The 13,851-nt window shown below is 43.0% G+C and overlaps 2 protein-coding genes across 4 annotated transcripts in view; one reads left to right on the top strand and one right to left on the bottom strand.

Annotated features, from left to right (window-relative positions):
* Positions 1–13,700, bottom strand: part of GPLD1 (glycosylphosphatidylinositol specific phospholipase D1) — a 65,250-nt gene extending 51,550 nt beyond the window's left edge. Inside the window, exons 1-4 of one of the 3 annotated variants that reach the window (XM_010843508.1) lie at positions 13,564–13,700; positions 6,285–6,529; positions 5,735–5,817; positions 3,175–3,230 (exon numbers count right to left, since the gene is read on the bottom strand). In XM_010843508.1, the coding sequence (XP_010841810.1) occupies positions 3,175–3,230; positions 5,735–5,817; positions 6,285–6,310 (165 nt within the window). In that variant the 5' untranslated portion in view covers positions 6,311–6,529; positions 13,564–13,700. Of the gene's footprint in view, positions 1–3,174; positions 3,231–5,734; positions 5,958–6,284; positions 6,530–13,563 lie in introns of those variants that run through there. The other 2 variants (XM_010843509.1, XM_010843510.1) reach the window with 2 other exon arrangements.
* Positions 13,701–13,807: 107 nt separating this feature from the next.
* Positions 13,808–13,851, top strand: part of ALDH5A1 (aldehyde dehydrogenase 5 family, member A1) — a 24,776-nt gene continuing 24,732 nt past the window's right edge. The window contains exon 1 of the mRNA XM_010843521.1: positions 13,808–13,840. Coding sequence (XP_010841823.1) covers positions 13,808–13,840 — 33 coding nt within the window. The remainder of the gene's footprint in view (positions 13,841–13,851) is intronic.

The following is a 13,851-nucleotide window of genomic DNA, read 5'->3' as shown; positions in this document are numbered from 1 at the left end:
ATGCTGAAGCTGAAGCTCCAATACTTTGGCCACCTGATGCGAAGAGCTGACTCATCGGAAAAGACCCTGGTGCTGGGAAATATTGAAGGCAAAAGGAGAAGAAGGAGGCAGAGGATGAGATGGTTAGATAGCATCAACGACTCAATGGACATGAATCTGAACAAACTCTGGGAGATAGTGAAGGACAGAGAAGCCTGTAGTGCTACAGTCCATGGGGTCGCAAAGAGTTGGATATGACTTAGCAAAGTGAACAGCAACCACAATTGTGCACACAGGAGAGAGGTGCATTGCTAGTGCATGTCAGAGTGAACTCACTGTGGCTTAAGAACAATGGATTTATTATTATTTACTAGGTTTCCTTCTCTTAAGACACACAGTGTTTCAGCCTCATAATATTATACTAAACATGTCACTTCTCCCTTACTTGGTTCTGGGACTTGTTGCTGTCCCCACAGGGGCAGGTCCTCCCTGCTTGTGTCTTTGGTGTCATGTGCAGTGTCCATGGGTGCAAAGAACTGTCCAGCAACCCCCACCCAGGGGCTGGGAGGGTAGGAACCATGCCGAGTAGGAACCATGCCCCAGCTATTTCATTATTTCCCCAAGACAAAGGGCAGTTGTTCTGCTTTAGGCTCCTTGGGCAGGTAACTAATGCACTTTCCTTTTTGGCTGGAATCCTAACAATTCTTGAGAGCACCTTTGTGAAATCCTGCTGATTAGAAAGCTCTCTGGCAGTTACATGTGACTTCAGTCCATAAAGAAGTGAGAAAACAAATAAAAAAAAAAAAGAATTTACCATAAACAAAACAAAACAAAACAAAAAAGTTAACATAGGAAACTGGCTAAATAAATTATGGTACAAAGAATTATGTAATTGTTAAAAATTATTCTAAAGACTTCTATTAATATGGACATGAACAAATATATGATCTCTCTGATATAGTAAATTACCAAAAAGGCAAGTTTACAAAATAACGTAACTTTAAATTTTTTTTACGATCAGTTTCTATTAGTTCTATGATCAGAAAAGACCAAACCTATTCTACAGGCAGTGAGGGAGGAGCAGAGCAAAGAAAAGACAGCAACCAACCGAACACCATTGTTCTGATTTCCTGGTTAATACACCATATTTATTTATTTATCTAATAAATTATATTTATTCTTGTAGAAGGACTAAAATCAGGGCAATAATGACCACCAAACTCTGGGAGATTGTGAAGGACAGGGAAGCCCACTGCAGACCATGGGGTCATAAAGAGTCAGACACGACTTAGCGACTGGACAACAACAAAATTACCACCAGTGTGAGATATGTTTGGTTCTTACAGTTCTTATACATTAATAAACTGACTTTCTCAGCTTTATGCATTAGTCTCTTATTAACTTGATTATGGTAAGTTAGCAGTGAAAGACGCTCAGTCGTGTCCAACTCTTTGCAACCCATGGACTGTATAGTCCATGGAATTCTCCAGGCCTGGGTTGGGAAGATCCCCTGGAGATGGGAAAGGCTATCCACTCCAGTATTCTGGCCTGGAGAATTCCATGGACTGTATAGTCCATGGGGTGGCAAAGAGTCGGACACAATTGAGCAACTTTCACTTTCTTAATACTGGAGTGGGTAGCCTTTCCCTTCTCCAGGGGATCTTCCCAACCCAGGGATCGGACCCAGGTCTCCCGCATTGTGAGAGGATTCTTTATCAGCTGAGCCACAAGGGAAGCCCAAGAATACTGGAGTGGGTAGCCTATCCCTTCTCTAGGGGATCTTCCCAACCCAGGAATTGAGCCGTGGTCTCCTGCATTGCAGGTAGATTCTTTACCAACTGAGCTATCAGAGAAGCCATGGTAAGTTAAAGTCATTACAAATGCAGTCACCTCTGGATGGATCAGCAAAAGATAATCCCAGAACCAAAAGAACCCAGACCCTAAATGTGCAGGGCTTGCTGAGCACCACCAGCCTGTGGGATCTGTCTAGCCTCCTTGGGGTAGCCTCCCTCTGGATCCTTTCACCAAACTGGACCAATGAGTCCAGCACTCACCAGAGAGCACGTTTTAGTATAGAGAAGGAGAAACTTCAAAGCCCCACATACGAAGTTATAAAACAGATCCTCAATCTTTGAAAAGAGGTTTTCTGATAACATGAGAAAAGCTAACATAATCCCTGTCTTCATGAGTTAAAAGGGGGAGGTGTGCGTTCTCAGGGCACTCAAGCCGTTTCCAGTGACGACATCTGTATACGGATTAGGACCAGTGCTGAGGGGAAGGATGTGTGTCCATTTAACATGTTTAAAGTTAGTGATGCAAGCTTGAATACCTCTACTAGAAAATCACCCTGGGCACGCTCAGGATTGATTGTTCACACCATGAATGAGGCAGATTCTTGCTTCTCCTCTTTCCTACCACTTTCTATCAGGGTCAATGAAGACAACAGATGTAAACGCTGTTTTTTTCCCTAGCGGGCCTGTTAAATTGGTGAATAAGGAAGTTGAAACTAATGACAAAAAGCAGTTTATGAACAATGCTAGATTTCAGTTTTTGTATCATCCTGCATTCCATAGTGGATTACCAACACTCACAGGTAAATAATTTGATCCAATTCTGAAGTCATAGAGAATTTAACCACTCTTCTCAAAGGTAATATTTAAGAATCATCTTTGTCACAGTTTTATTTAGCTATAGAATTAGAAAGAGTGTATAGTGCCAGAATGGTTTCAACTAATTTGAAGATGGATAAAGGTGAGTCATCAGCTAGTTGTACTAAGAGCACAGTAGGCAGAAAAGTCTTAATCTCAAAGCACACTTCTCAATAAATACTTACTTCTTCCCATGATGATGCAGTTTTTACATAACACAGAGAGATAAGAAGTGGGAAAAAGTGGCTTACATATAACTTTTCTTTACAAAAAGAAATAAAGTGTACCATTTTAAGAAATTCTCTCAAACACTGCTTTCAAATGTTTTTCGCACTATAATTTATATAAAATATTTCATTATTATATATATTCAAGTAGTGCTAAAGGAGATATACATTTTAACCCCAAATATTAATATTTTATAAAGACATAAAAAGGACTCATCTTTTTAATTGAAACTAGATATTTCAATATCTGTTAGGACTTTTGTCACCTATGAGAGGAAGCTAATGCCCAAGGAATAAAAGAAAAAAATCAAACTTTTTACCTCTTTGTAGTTAATACTCCCATCCTGAAGGTGGAGAAACTCCAGAGCTCTGTGTCCTGAAAGAATGAGTATATAAATGAACTAAATCCAACTATAACTGAAAACAGAACTGCCTGAAGATCATTTTAAAAGGAAAAGATAAAATTTTGTGCTTGTAACTGTCAAGGAAATGGGATGTGAAAATTTAATTTGTACTAGTAATTTTCATTAGCTGATAGTTAGATTCAAACAATATTTATATTGTTATGATACAAATCAAAATTACAGTTTCTGCTTAACTAGCTCTTATGACCTTGGGTAAGTTACATTACCTCTCTAGGCTTCAGTTCCCCCCTATGTAAAATTAAGTAAATAACATCCACCTCATAGGTTTGGTGAGAGAATCACACAAAAAAAGAAAAAGGCTAAGTGATGAGCTAATGACTGACACATGTCAAAAACTCAAACAGAAGTTATATTTTGCTTCAACAATTCACAACAAACCAAGTTTATCTGTACAATACACGGTGTAAACCATGGACTGAATTAATGACCCACAAGTGTTTTCTCATCATTGGACTATTTTAGAAGGAGAAAAAAAGTCTCAAAAAGCCATGTGCTCCACCTACACACCCACACCCATAAGATATGCACACCCACATCCTCAATCTTCTTAGTATCAATAACAGGAACACGCCTTGTGAAGAGACAGTCAAAGGTGACACCTTATTTCTATTGGAAGTCACATACACAAAAATGTAGCCACTACCATATTATAAGCATTTATATCATAAAGAGACAAAGTCGTAGCAGTCAGAAATAACAGGTAATAGGATTATAGAGGTTTACAGACTGAAACCAATGAAGGAGGCCAATTCTAATTAACTCACAAAAATGTCAATCATCCACACAGGCCTTATATAAGAAGTGAAAACAAGAACCAAGATATTTATTAAATCATGTAAGTTACTGGCAAATAATTATCAAAGTTTTAATCTCTTTGTATAAGAATCCTCACAATCTGCGCAGATTTGGAATTGCCTTCAATTATGTCCACATAAACATGTTATATTTATATTAACATATTAATTATTAGGGCCCTTGTTTGGCACCTACTGAAGAAAGGCAAGCAATTATCTGAATTTTAAAAATTTTGAAATTTCATCTGTCTTGCTAATTTTTTAACTCTTAACATTAAAAAGTTGAATATCCCCACTTATATTTGTTCCTCTTTGGCCCACTGCTCAAGTTTTTAGCAATTTCAGTTTCACAGAACTTAGATGTGCAAGATAATTTAGAATTCATTAAGAAGTTCAGCCCCCTCATTTTGCAAAAGAGAAAGAGAAAGTGAGTTGCCCAGAGTCACTCATGTAGTTTATAGCAGAGCTGGTATTAAAACCTACGCCTGAGTCTCTTTTCCACTGTCTCCTGACTCTAACATCTAACATTTTAGATGTTAAATGACTCTAACATTTTAGCATAGATGTTTCATGAAAGAATACTGGACCAACTGTTAGGATATGTAATTCTAGACTAGGTCACTAATGAGTTAGCTGTGAAAACTCTCTGCGATCAATTTCCTGTTGTAAAATAAAGGAACTATACTCAGTGACCTCTAGTATTCCTTCAAATCGTAATTCTGTGATCATATAGTTCCTGCCCAGCAGAGCTCAATATTCTGTTTTGCACTGATAAATTTTCATATGTTCTTTAAATTGGGGAATAGTTGCTTTACAATGCTGTGTTAGTTTCTGCTGTACAACAACATGAGTCAGTCATAAATATGCATATATCCCCTCCCTCTTAAGCCTCCCTGCCCCCTTTCCAAATTTTCATTTTTCATTCATAATCTTGTTCTGCTTTGAACCTTCTAGAGGCAGCATAACTAAAACATTGTTACTGTTTTTATCCAAAGAGTAAAAAAACATTACGAATACATTTCATCCAAGAACCAACCTTTTGTGCTACCATCTACCTTTATCCAGATCACTCAGCCTTTGCCCCGAGCTCACAGGCATCAGCTTATTATATCCCCAGGCTCCCCAAATCCTGCCATCATTCTGGGTATCTCTAATACCAGGGACCATTCAAATTCCCCCGCTTCCTTGCTCTCCCTGAAGCCAACCATCTTTAAAGCCATTTGACTCAGGGGACCCAGTCCTGTGGCTACATGTGGTCCTTCACGTATACTTGAAAATGTAAAAACAAAAATAGATTCCTCTACTCCTACCACACTACCCCCATTTTTCTCTTCTCCTATTCTATCAGTTCTTCTGCTTCATGGGACCGCCCCCCCCCCGCCCCGCCCCCGCCAAGTTTATCCAGTTCCTATTTCCCCATGCAGAGAAACAGCCCGAGACACAGTGATCAAAGCACCTTCCTGCTTCTCCATGGACTTCACTCCGATAGTCAGTCCCCAGCCCTGGACGACTCCAGCCTGGGCTTTCTCCCCTTCGCTGCCGCATGGCTCAGGGCAGCAGGGGAACTTGTTGTCAACAAGTGGGATAGATTTTAAATCCCCTCCTTAACGTTTCTGACAGATACACTGTCCTTCATACCACGACAAGAGGCTGCCACTTACCTATTTCTATGTGTGTCGAAATGCCACATGGTGAACTTCTAGGGCAGAGGAAGCCCAGTAGCATCAGCAGTCCTGACCAGAATCTGAAAGCAGACATGCTCTCATTACTCCCCGCTCCTATGGTGACGAGCAATGCTCAGAGCTGCGGCAGCACGGAGTCTAGAAGCCTGGCCTAGACCAGCTGCTCTCCCTCTAACCAGGTCACTGACACGGGAAACCCTGCCTCATTTCAAAATAATATCATTTCCCAGTGAAGTCAACTGTTTAACTACTGTTTAACTTCACCAGGACAGCAAACAAACTCCACCTGGGAGAGGAAAGGAGAAAAAAAAAAAAGGGATAAACTGAAATCTCAATGCCTCCTGGTATGAGCATTCCCATCACCGGACCCTGGTTTCTCCTGGATTTCTTTTTAATATGACATTTGGACGGAGATGCAAAGTGGTCTCCAAATATTCTTTGCTTTCTTTAAAAATAAAAAAGATATTGATAACCTTTATCTTTAAAAGTTATTGATTGTATTGATAATCCATATATTGGACCACCTCACCTCACAAGAGTCGACTTCTCTTGCATTTTTTCCGCACATATATCTGGTTGCCCTGCTTCCTCGGCCTCTGCAGCCACAAGTGCTGGGAAAGGTTTTATGATGATCAGTTGGAACCAGCTTCTCTTTCAGATTTGGCAACAGATAATGACACTTGCATGGGATTACACAACAGCAACTTCTCCTGGTCTCTTTCTCCCCGGCTGTTCTTATAGCACTTATCCAGAACCTGCTGCCTGGTCAGATTCCTGCAAGCAAAGATGCTGATAACACTTTCAGTGCGGGAGAGGGGAGTGTGAGTGGAGAGCGACAGATTTTGGACCAAGAAAGAAGGATTCAGAAAATGAGAGGTTCAGAATACACCTGACGTTACAAGTATGCAATCTATTGCACTTAATCAATGGGAGAACTTAGGTATAACTCTTTGTAGAAATGATGGTGATCTTAAAGCTCGAATGACGCATAACATTAGAAGCAGGAAAGTTGATTTTGAAAGAGGGGGAGGACACAGTGTTCATTCAGGTTAGCCAAATGGAAGAGAAGAAGAGAAGACGGGATGGTCTGAGACCCTCGGGTGTCTGCCAAGTTTCCTTTGCTCCTGCAAATCCCCAAGGAAAACAATGCTAACAGCTCTTCCCCAACCCCGATGGCATGAGGCCCTGCTGCTCCTGACTGTAGGTCAGAGGCCAGAAACTGAGTGTTTTGTTTGGCAAATGGATTGTTTTATAAACTTACATTTTTTTTTTTTAAAAAACAGGAAAAATCTGCATATAAATCTAGATTTCTGGGAATTTGCTGCTGGTCCACTGGCTACGACTCTGTGCTTTCACTAGCTGAGAGCCCCAGGTTCAATTCCTGGTGTGGGAAATAAGATCCCAAAAGCTGTGCAGCACAACCTAAAACACAAACAAAAAACCTGACTTCTAGCTGTTTTTAAAAAACAAACAAAGAACTGGCTTCATGAACTGATGCCCCCATGTGTGAGGACCATCAGCTGGACTCCATCCAGCTGGCAGGTCTCTGTCCCCAGCCAGAGGTACCCTCCCCACGTTCCCCCGTCCCCACCAGCCACACGATATGTGCAGACTACCGGACCTTTCTGGCCACCAGAGGCCATGGAATTTGCTCCCTTCTCACTCTGAGTTTTCTGAAGCCTGCATGTGAGAGGGTGGTGATTACAATTTAGGGCTCTGGTAAACCCAGAAGAACTTTCCCTGGTGGCTCAGACAGTAAAGAGTCTGCCTGCCGTGCGGGAGACCCAGGTTCGACCCCTGGCTCAGGAAGATCCCCTGGAGAAGGAAATGGCAACCCACTCCAGGATTCTTGCCTGGAAAATCCCACGGACAGAAGAGTCTGGTGGGCTACAATCCATGGGGTCAAAAAGAGTTGGACATGACTGAGCAACTTCACTTCACAAGCCCAGAAGACTCAGGAGTATTCAGTGACTGACAAAGTAAGAGGTCTGCAAAGGGTCAACAGGGAAGATGAAGCACTGCCTGAAAACGATATCTAATCAGATTTAATAAGACAAATCCATCCACAAAGCTCCAGAGAAAGAAACAGGTTCAGGGATCCGTAACTAAGCAATACTGATCCCGAGTTTCTCATTACATATAATTTTCGTGTTTACGGTTCAGAATGACTTAATTTTATGTATGCAACAGAACGAGAGGTAATTACTTGCTTAGGCAGTCTAGTGTGATAAGTTATGAGATAGGGCCTTTACAGGACAATACTGCTTGAGCTTTTGTGAAGTTTGTATTACCTTTGTAACCATGAAAACAAAGATACGACTTTTAAAGGAAAGTTAAAATACAGCTTGCAATATTAAGAAAACTATCTGACAAATGTGTATGGAATTATTTTTCTTTCCACCCCCCTGCCCTCTTTCCTAATACAGGTGGCTTCATCATAAAATAGAGACCATGAGTCTACCATTCAGAGCTTTTCTATAAATAGAGATGCAAGTTGAGAAGTAAACAAGCAGGTCCATTAAGGAATGGGGGCAGGAAGTATAAGCTTGAGCACAAGGCCTTGGGTTTCATTTGGGTCCTTGTTCTACTGCCTTCTATTGGGGTGACATTGGGCAAAGTTACTAGAAGTTTATTTGTCTCAGTTTCCTTACTTATAAAATTATCCATAAAAAATGGGAATAATAATACTGCCCACCACATAGGGTCGTCATGAAGATCAGATGATTAAATACAGTAACATGCTTAGAATAGAGACTGGTACACAGTTTAAGTGTTCAATACACGTTGGCTTCCCCAGGGGCTCAGTGGTAAAGAATCCATCTGCCAATGCAGGAGATGCTGGTTCTATCCCTCAGTCAGGAAGATCCCCTAGAAAGGGACATGGCAAGCCACTCCAGTATATTTTGCCTGGTAAATCCCATGAGCAGAGGAGCCTGGCGGGCTACAGTCCGTGGCATGGCAAAGAGTCAGAAATGAGTTAGCAACTAAACAACAACATCGTCGTTCAAAAGAATTTGAATTTTGCCTTTCTAAAAGATATACCTAAGACTTCTATTGAGGGAATTCCCTGGTGATCCAGTGGTTGGGACCCAGCGCTTTCACTGTTGGGGCCCAGCTCGATCCCTGGTCAGAAACTAAGATCCCACAAGCCCCTCTCTCCCCCAAAAGACTTCTACTGTGTAACTATATTTCTTATTGAATTCAAAAATAAGAAAAATAATTTTACAGTCAACATATACAGCAATACATTTTTAATAACAATATAGATTTGTGTATAAATCCAGCACTGGGTAGGGCGTTTAAAGTGAAGCCGGATCTCCTTGTGTAGATAAATGAAATACAATTTTAAGGTCCAGAAACGTTTGAGATAAAGCAGACACTTTCAGCTCACATCTACACATTTTAATATGCTGCTGTCATCATAGTGTCCTTAGAGTGAAAGGAAGAGAGGATGGAGAAAGGTAAAAGCTAGGAGGTGGAGGTGCTCAGGACAGGGGAAAGCCAAGGGGAAAGGAAGAAAAGTCCCTGTCACTAGGTGGCCTTATCCTTTCAAGCCCTGGTGAACACACCTGGCCAGCTCTGGGAGGTGTCAGAGCAGCCTAGAAGCAAGATGGGAGTCAGGAGGGAATCATTCCTGCTCTGAATGGGAGTTTGCAAAGAGCACAGAATAGTGGGGGAGTCAGGCAAGGGACATGGTGAATTTCCTAGGCCCTAGGCACTTTTGCCTTGGTGGGGGCCTCCTCTTTCATAAGAATAAACATTTTTCTTTTTAAAAAAATCACCTTTTACATCTGCATTGGTATCAAGGTTAATATCTTAATACTTAAAATCTTATTTTTCAATTCTGACTTTATAAGAAGGGAAACATTTTTGTGTTCCCATAAAAATACTATGGGCCCTATGCAGAGTGGGCACCGTTTGAAATAGAACCTTGGAAAAATAAGAGTTATTTCAGATCAAGAGAAGCAACACAGCCGACTTCATTATTCTGGTCCTTAGTTTGCTCAACAAAACAGATTTCCCCAAACCTTAGAAATCAACCATCCGTAGAGCTTCCTCTGCAGGCAGAAGATGGAAACACACCAGTTCCCCAGGCCAGTTCAGTTCATCTGCTCAATCATGTTCGACTCTTTGCAACTCCATGGACTGCAGCATGCCAGGCTTCCCTGTCCCAACTCCCTATCACCAACTCCTGGAGCCTACTCAAATCAGCACTGCCTCTCACCCACAATTCCTTCAATAGAATACATGAAAGATTAAACTCAGAAAGTGCAAGTAGCTCAGTTGTGCCCAGCTCTTTGAAACCCCATGGACTGTAGCCTGCCAGACTCCTCTGTCCGTGAAATTCTCCAGGCCAGAATACTGGAGTGGGTAGCTGTTCCCTTCTCCAGGGGATCTTCCCGACCCAGGGATTGAACCAAGGTCTTCCTCATTATAGGCGGATTTTCTAACCATCTGAGCCACCAGGGAACCCAATGCTATTGCCATTTCTGCTACAAATGTGACCGACTCAAGAATGAATGACAGTAACTCAGCAAAAACCAAAGTCAAAATATAAAGTACAACCTCGGCCTTTCACAAAAAAAAATCTAGAAAAAGTTGAAGAGCCCACTGTTCAGTTCAGTTCAGTCGCTCAGTCGTGTCCGACTCTTTTCGACCCCATGAATCCCAGCACACCAGGCCTCCCTGTCCATCAGCAACTCCCGGAGTTCATCAAACTCACATCCATCGAGTCGGTGATGCCATCCAGCCATCTCATCCTCTGTCGTCCCCTTTTCCTCCTGCCCCCAATCCCTCCCAGCATCAGAGTCTTTTCCAATGAGTCAACTCTTCGCATGAGGTGGCCAAAGTACTGGAGTTTCAGCTTGAGCATCATTCCTTCCAAAGAACACCCAGGGGTGATCTCCTTCAGAATGGACTGGTTGGATCTCCTTGCAGTCCAAGGGACTCTCAAGAGTCTTCTCCAACACCACAGTTCAAAAGCATCAATTCTTCGGCGCTCAGCCTTCTTCACAGTCCAACTCTCACATCCATACATGACCACTGGACAAACCGTAGCCTTGACTAGATGGACCTTTGTTGGCAAAGTAATATCTCTGCTTTTCAATATGCTATCTAGGTTGGCCATAACTTTCCTTCCAAGGAGTAAGCATCTTTTAATTTCATGGCTGCAGTCACCATCTGCAGTGATTTTCCCACTGTTAGGGAAACTAAATAGTCTTGTTTAGATTTCAGAAACAAAGCAGGGAAGGCTTCTGACCTTGCTTCTAACCTGCCTGGACACTACCTTGACTCTGAGTGCAAGATTTGATAGATAAGCCCCATACATAAGATAGGGGACCTACCTTCCCTGGAGGGGATTAGGCCAACCAAGCCCCAGGCTTAATAAAATTCCAAGTTTTACAGGACAAAACAAACAGCCTTAACATGAAATCAGAGCTGCAATTTGCTCACAGATTGATGATGATATCAGTTTATGTCCTGGGATTATAAGCAGGAGCCTTGAACTGTGAAATTAAAAAGAAATTTAATGAAATTAAGACACTTGCTCCTTGGAAGAAAAGCTATGACAAACCTAGACAGCATATTAAAAAGCAGAGACAATGCCAACAAAGGTCTGAATAGTCAAAGATATGTTTTTTCCAGTAGTCACGTATGGATCTGAGAGTTGGACCATAAAGAAGGCTGAGCACTGAAGAATTGATGCCTTGAAACTGTGGTGTTGGAGAATATTCTTGAGAGTCCCATGGACAGCAAGGAGATCAAACCAGTCAATCCTAAAGAAAATCAGCCTTGAATATTCATTGGAAAGACTGATGCTAAAGCTCCAATATCTTGGCCACCTGATACAAATAGTCAGTTCATTGGAAAAGACCCTGATGCTGGGAAAGATTGAAGGCAGGAGGAGAAGGGGACCACAGAGGATGAGATGGTTGGATAGCATCACTGACTTGATGGACATGAGTTTGAGCAAGCTCTAGGAGATGGTGAAGAACAGGGAAGACTGGCAGTTTGCAGTCCATGCGGTTGCAAAGAGCCAGATATGAGTGAGCAACTGAACGACTACTGAACTGTAATTTTTCACCCACAGAGCAGACTCACTTCCTGGGACATTTTCCCAGTTGGGACTCCAGATGAGCTGCGTCATGGGACTTCCCAGTGCTAAGTCTGGATGTTGGTCAAAACCCAATTTGATGATGTATCCTCTGCTGTTTCTATTTCTTTTTTAATGTTAGTATATTGAAAGTAAGCTGGATAATTCTCTAATAAATATTGGTATTATTTGTTTGTATATAACGAGTGGCTTGTTAACAAATCCTTTGAACCTGAGAAGGGAAAACTTTCTGTGAAACACCACAGGCTCTATCTACCAAAGCCAGCAAGAGCCTCTCCTCTTAGTAGAAATATAGGGAGTTTTTTGGGACTAGTGATCCTAAATCAACTCAGAGAGTTAGGTTTCATTTGAACCCACAGACTCTGAGTATAGGCCTGCTATTTATATCCTCATCAAAGTTGAGGCTTCCTTGCTACTTCCAGAGTTTTAGGCAAAGTCTAATTGTGATCATACCTTGGTTGCTTGATTTTGACAAAAGGGTCCTGTTGACTCCCTGGTAGCCTAACTTTTGTCAGCTACAAATTGGCACTTGCCAAGAGCATTGTTAGCCACAGAACAAAAGCACTTGCCATGTGCCTCTGCAGAGATTGAACCCCCTGGTGCTACAGCTGTTGAACTTCAACACTCCTTGAGGGAATTCAGGGTGGAGGGAGGCACTCTGTGCTCCAGGGAATCTGGTGGGACAGGTCTTTAGACAGTTGGACATTTTCAGGAACTGATTTCATGATTCCAATACTTGCATCTCCTCATACCTAGAAAGGCGCTAAAAGCATTAAATTTCTTCATGGTGACATCAGAGCCTCCTGACCAGCAGTAAAGTGAAAGTCAAAGTCGCTCAGTTGTGTCCGGCTCTTTGCGACCCCCTGGACTCTCTAGGCCAAAATACTGGAGTGGGTAGCCTTTCCCTTCTCCAGGGGATCGAACCCAGGTCTCCTGCACTGCAGGAGGATTCTTTACCAGCTGAGCCACAAGGGAAGCCCGACTAGCAGAAAACCTTTTGTAAAATGAGCACTTAATTGTATTGAACTCCCTCCTTCACCAAAATCTTATATACTGACCTCCCCCCTCTGCCTCTTTGGAGCAGTCTCTTAGAGCTGAGGTGCTGCCTCCCGGGCTGCAGTCCTCATTTTGCCCCAAATAAAACTTAACTAGAAACTCTCAAATTGTGCATCTTTTTAGTGGACATTTTAATCTCACTAGTTGTTTGACCCAGGTCAGCTAGCATGGATTTTAACACTGAGCTGAATTTAAGGTAGCAAGTGTACCGAGCCTTATACCTTCTCCCACAACAAACCTATGGGGCAGGTTATCATTCCATCCCGCAAAGCAGCGGACCCAGGGTAAAGGACTTGTGGAAGGTCACAAGGCTTGTCAACAAGAGATTCTGAGTTTGATCCAAGTCTGTTCCTCTCCAAAGGCGCTTATATCAAGGGCATCCCTGCTCCCAGTTAACGCAGAAATAGACAAGCATCCAGGCAGCAGAACGCTGGGCCACACTGCACCCCCTCCGAGAACACTTGCCCCAGATTCTAAATGCACAGGAGCTACGACAGTGAAGCATGCTGCTCACGTCCTAAGAAACTGGGGCTGACATCGGCACATCCATGGACCAAGCACTAATTCCAGCGGCGGGGAAAGCTGGTTGTGGGATTGGTGGTGAGAGGGAGCGGCGGAGGGGCTAAGGAATAGTTACAAAGCTGACGCGGGTCCGCAGGCGCCGCTACCAGCGAGCTTTCCCATTCGCATCCGCGATCCTTCCCCGGTCGCGCAGGAAGCCAAGCCTGCTGGCGCCCTCGGTCAAACAAGGTCTAAAGTTCGCGGCTGTGCGGCGCTAAAGGCGCTGCTCCGCGTCCCCGCCGCCCGGCGCGCCCCCGCCGCAGCCTGGGTCCTGGGTGCGCACGCTCGCTCGCCTGCTTCCTGCCGCCACCGCCAGGGCCATGGCGACCTGCCTGCGCCTGCGGAGCTGCGCGGCTCCGCACCT

Source organism: Bison bison, unplaced genomic scaffold, assembly GCF_000754665.1.
Source record: "Bison bison bison isolate TAMUID 2011002044 unplaced genomic scaffold, Bison_UMD1.0 scf7180017864182, whole genome shotgun sequence".
Classification (NCBI taxonomy): domain Eukaryota; kingdom Metazoa; phylum Chordata; class Mammalia; order Artiodactyla; family Bovidae; genus Bison; species Bison bison.
This window is presented reverse-complemented; position numbering and strand designations above follow the sequence as displayed.